Here is a 4,956-nt window from a genome sequence, read left to right as displayed (position 1 = left end):
TGTGAACTCTAGCTCATATTCTGTCCTTTCCACGTACAGGTCTATGCAATGAAGATGGAGTCTTCTTTGAGTGTTTGCTGAGAAGCCTTGCCTGAACACCATATGTATAAGACATCCAACCAGGCCTCCTGTAGAATTTCCAAGGTCTGACTGACTTTTTCAAGACCACACTCATGTTGCATTCATCACTAATCATAACGTCGAGGCATTAGGTCACAGGGAATTAAGCACCAGAATTTGATGACTTATAACTTAAGTGTTTCCTCTGCAAAATATTTTGTCTCGCAATGTCAAGTCCTGAAGAACAGATGGAATGGAAAAAACAAACACTGGTGAAGGAATTCATTATTGTGGGATTCTTGGTTGTCCCACCACTGCGACCACTCCTTTTTTTGGTGTTCTTGCTTGTCTACCTTGCAACGTCCTGTGCCAACCTTCTGATCACTGTGGCAGTGTTTGTAGACCCTCACTTACAATCTCCTATGTATTTCTTTCTGCAGAATCTTTCCTTCTTGGATATCCTCTGCATCTCTGTAACTTACCCAAAACTGCTAGCCATTCTATTGAACAAAAGCAAGAGTATCTCTTTCATTGGCTGCTTGACCCAGCTCTACTTCTTTTTGTCCTTCACAAGCACTGAATTCTATCTGCTAGCGGCCATGGCCTATGATCGCTATGTGGCCATCTGCCATCCTCTCCGATACGCCATCCTCATGAACAAGAGATCCTGTCTCAGCCTGGCAGCTCTTTCCTGGATGCCAGGCTTTCTGGATACTTTACCTCCCACAGTTCTGGGTTCCCAGCTGTCCTTCTGTGGCTCCAATGCCATCAACCACTTCTTCTGTGATATCACTGCCCTGATGAAAATCTCCTGCAGCGACACAAGCAGAGTTGAGCTAGTGATTTTCATCGAAGGCATGTTTGCCGGGCTGATCCCATTCTCGGTTACTATTGCATCTTACATCTACATCATCTCTGTGATATTAAAAATCCGGTCTGTTGAGGGGAGATTCAAGGCTTTTTCCACATGCGCATCCCACCTCATTGTGGTAACTGTTTTCTACAGTACTGTCATCTGCATGTATGTGCGCCCTGCATCAGCGCTGTCACTGAATCAAGACCAGCTGCTTGCTGTACTCTACACAGCTTTCATCCCCCTGTTCAATCCTCTCATATACAGCCTTAGAAACAAGGACATGAAGGAGGCGCTGAAGAAACATTTAGGGAGAAAAGTCAAGCCCGTAAGCAAGTGACCCAAACATGTGGTTTTTAAAAATGGCATTTCATTGACGTTTGATACCTATTATTATAAAAAAAAATTAAAGAACCTTTTCTCAATGGTCATAATTAGTAGAAAAAGGTAGAGTCTAGGCTAAAATTTCTCATTCATTAAAATACATTTCAGTATTTTCTTGGTTTTGAAAACCACTGGATGCACACATGAGAAACGTTTGACTTTCATGCTACAGAGTAATTGGAGGAGCTATGTTTCTTTATGCATTTTTATTTCCCCACTATTTAAGTCATTTAGAAAACATTGTTCCTTGCGTAGAAATCCATTTTACCTCACATACCATAAAATATGGAACATTCCAATGCCCTTTTCATATCAATTGTACAAATTCCGTCTATGCTGGAAAGCATTTCGATTGGTTTGGAGAAATAATAAAGTACTACTTTGTGGGCGGTCCCAATGTCTGTGAAGACCAATGAAGCAGTGTCTTTCTGGGTGGGTAGTGTGCTTGTAATCAACACAGACTGGCACTTCAACTGAAAAAAGCCAATTTCTGGCTTCCTCAACCTTAATATTTGAGTGCTAAATTTCTGGCCACCTACAGAATATGCCACTGTTGTACATGCCACCTCTGCCCACATATCTTGATTGATTGTCATCTTGGGAATCTGTATCTGATATGCGCTTGTACAAAGGACAATTTTTGGGCACCTACATGCCATTTAGGTGCTCTTCAGGCCAGCATTCTTGGCTCTTAAGGTCCACACAACACTACGCAAACCATGATTAAAGATATTATTATTCAGCCGGCCTAACTGGGTCCCCGTAGCTTTCCCATGCTACATTGCAGTTGGCCTAAACTTGTGACTTTGTCCTGGTCTGGTGTGATCAGCTACCCACAGTTGGCGCTTTATGCCCTTTGGCGCTATTTACTATAAAACGTTTTAAATTCTATATCTCTGGTTCTACCAGTTGATTTTTTGGCATTTTAGTCTTGTTTTATTTATCAAATTAAGATCTATTTCTATAACCTGGTGTGGGTGTTTTCTGTGTGGTGTTCTCACTGTTTTACTGTTGAATTGCTACACAAATACTTTACACATTCCCTCTAAGTAAATGCTCTGAGCCAAGCTCCCAGGGCATGAGCACAGTTTAATTTGAGGTTTGCTTGTGCTTTACCCTAACTAGGATTGTGGTTGCTGCCTGACCAGGTCTCACACGTCACCACCAGTAATCCAATTTTTGACACAGGGTATGTTTTATTTGCATCCGATGTATAGAAAATTCAGTCATCAGCATACAGTCCAAATTTCTTCTCCAGACTCCTGCCAGACAAGGGAACTATACTTTCATCCCGTCTAAGTCTTTCCACAAAAGGCTCTACATACAGGTTAAATAGCAGTGAGAATAATGGGCTCACTTCTCTCCTCCCTCTACTAATCCTCACATTGTCAGTCAGAGTGCCATTTATCAGTTTCCTAGCCTGCAGAGAGTCATACATTGTCTCTATTATTCTATAAAAGGAGGATACTAGGCCTAGATTTTTCAGTACTTGACCTCAATATATCCATACCACTTGGTTGAATACTTTCACTGCATCTATTGTGATAACCACTAGGGGCAAGGTCTGTACACCATGTTGATTACTCCCACTAGAATGTTGTCAGCTCATGAAGAGTCCTCCCTAGCATAAATCCCTTTTGATCCTCATGCACCAATGTATACATCTGCTTCGCCAGTCTCTTTGCCATAACAGTTGCAAATACCTTGTAATCACAATTTAACAGTGATATAGGCTGATATAACTCATACCGATTTGAGCGTTTATTGAGTTTCAAAATGAAGGAAAACATGGCATCTCGCCTGGACTCCAGCAAACCTACTTCCCCTGCTAAGATATTATTAAACAGGCCTTTCGCATAGGGAACAATTATCTCCTCCAAGACCTTATATATTCGTTTAGAGAGATAATGAGGTCCTGGTGCTTTAGCTTTTTCAGACATATTTAAAACCTCAATAATTTCTGCTTCATCTATAACTTTGCAAAGGGCTTGCTGTTCTTCAGTACTAAGCTTATTAAGATTTCTGCTTTCTAGCCACTGTGCCTCATCAACCAAAAATGGATTAACACTCTACTGATAAAGAACCAAACGGTTTTTCATGACGTAGAAGCACCAGTGGAATAAAAGTATTTCCATATTCATCCTTAAATAAATGTCAATAAATAAAAAAATATTGCATTTCTATCGGCCTGTTGGGAGTGGATTTGGAATGTCGCACAGTCTTAGTCAAGAGTTGGACCCGGTGGATTCCGGGTTGGTGGCAGCATCCCGGCGCCATTTGAAAGAGAAGCGCACAAGGGCATACTTCGAGACTCTCACGCTCAAAATCTGCTTCTGTGTTTGTTTGCACTATTTCTTATGTTTTATTGATTAACTGTGATTTAAAACGGTTATTTTAATTCTGGATTCTCTTACAGGCTGAAGTAGTATTAACTGTTCCGCTTAAGCCACGCAGCGCAGCTGATTAATAGCGCAGCCTTTTCCTACCTTTAGACAGTAGCCCCTCTGCTCCGGTCCACCGCGGCTCCCATGCCGATTGAGTGGAGGGCGGCTCATCTACCGCGGCGACTGGTGCCGGTCTGGTGGTGAGAGCGGGCGCCATATTTGGAGGAGTCCGAGAGCACAGGGACCTGAGGCAGCGGTCCAGCTGCTCAAGGCTCCTTCCCATAAAACGATAGGGATTCACTTCCCCTTCGTGGATTCCGGGTTGGTGGCAACATCCCGGCGCCATTTGAAAGAGAAGCGCAAAAGGGCATACTTCGAGACTCTCACGCTCAAAATCTGCTTCTGTGTTTGTTTGCACTATTTCTTATGTTTTATTGATTAACTGTGATTTAAAACGGTTATTTTAATTCTGGATTCTCTTACAGGCTGAAGTAGTATTAACTGTTCCGCTTAAGGCACGCAGCGCAGCTGATTAATAGCGCAGCCTTTTCCTACCTTTAGACAGTAGCCCCTCTGCTCCGGTCCACCGCGGCTCCCATGCCGATTGAGTGGAGGGCGGCTCATCTACCGCGGCGACTGGTGCCGGTCTGGTGGTGAGAGCGGGTGCCATATTGGGAGGAGTCCGAGAGCACAGGGACCTGAGGCAGCGGTGCAGCTGCTCAAGGCTCCTTCACATAAAACGTGATGTGTTGGAGGGAGCGCAGCGGACGAGCGCAGCGGGCGCGACGGAGGCGCGCCGGAGTCGCGCTAGAGTCAAGCTCGTCTGTGCTCGTCCGCGAGAGTCCGGGACTAGGGGCTAAGGACTCTGCTTGCTCCTACACATACACATCCGCTGATTTACAAGCGCTACGTCCAACCAGATTGATGTGTTTTCCCGTTCCTCACAACACGGCTAAACGGATTGCTCATTTAGGCATAAGCAACACTGCCATTCCTACAGCCGACTCCGCTCCTAAGTATACGATGCTCACTACCACACCTAGCACTACCTGTACATTTAGGTGCATATACTTAAACACCCGTTCTATGATTAAACATCAAACGGACATTTTTCTGCTATTAACGGACATACAACCTGATATGTTGCTATTGACCGAAACCTGGCTCACCCTGGATTCTCTGCCGGACATTTTAGCTGCCCTACCAGCAGAATATTATATTCTGTCTGTAATTCGTCCAGGAGGGAAAGCTGGGGGAGGAGTAGCCATTATTGTT

At 44.0% G+C, this 4,956-nt stretch overlaps 1 protein-coding gene across 1 annotated transcript; it reads left to right on the top strand.

The window, feature by feature from the left end:
- Nucleotides 1-287: 287 nt before the first annotated feature.
- LOC144769898 (olfactory receptor 5V1-like) lies at nucleotides 288-1,253 on the top strand. The gene has a single exon (XM_078654091.1). The coding sequence runs from the start codon at nucleotides 288-290 to the stop codon at nucleotides 1,251-1,253; it is 966 nt and encodes a 321-aa protein (XP_078510217.1).
- The last annotated feature ends 3,703 nt before the right edge of the window (nucleotides 1,254-4,956 follow it).

Source organism: Lissotriton helveticus, chromosome 7, assembly GCF_964261635.1.
Source record: "Lissotriton helveticus chromosome 7, aLisHel1.1, whole genome shotgun sequence".
NCBI lineage: Eukaryota > Metazoa > Chordata > Amphibia > Caudata > Salamandridae > Lissotriton > Lissotriton helveticus.
This window is presented reverse-complemented; position numbering and strand designations above follow the sequence as displayed.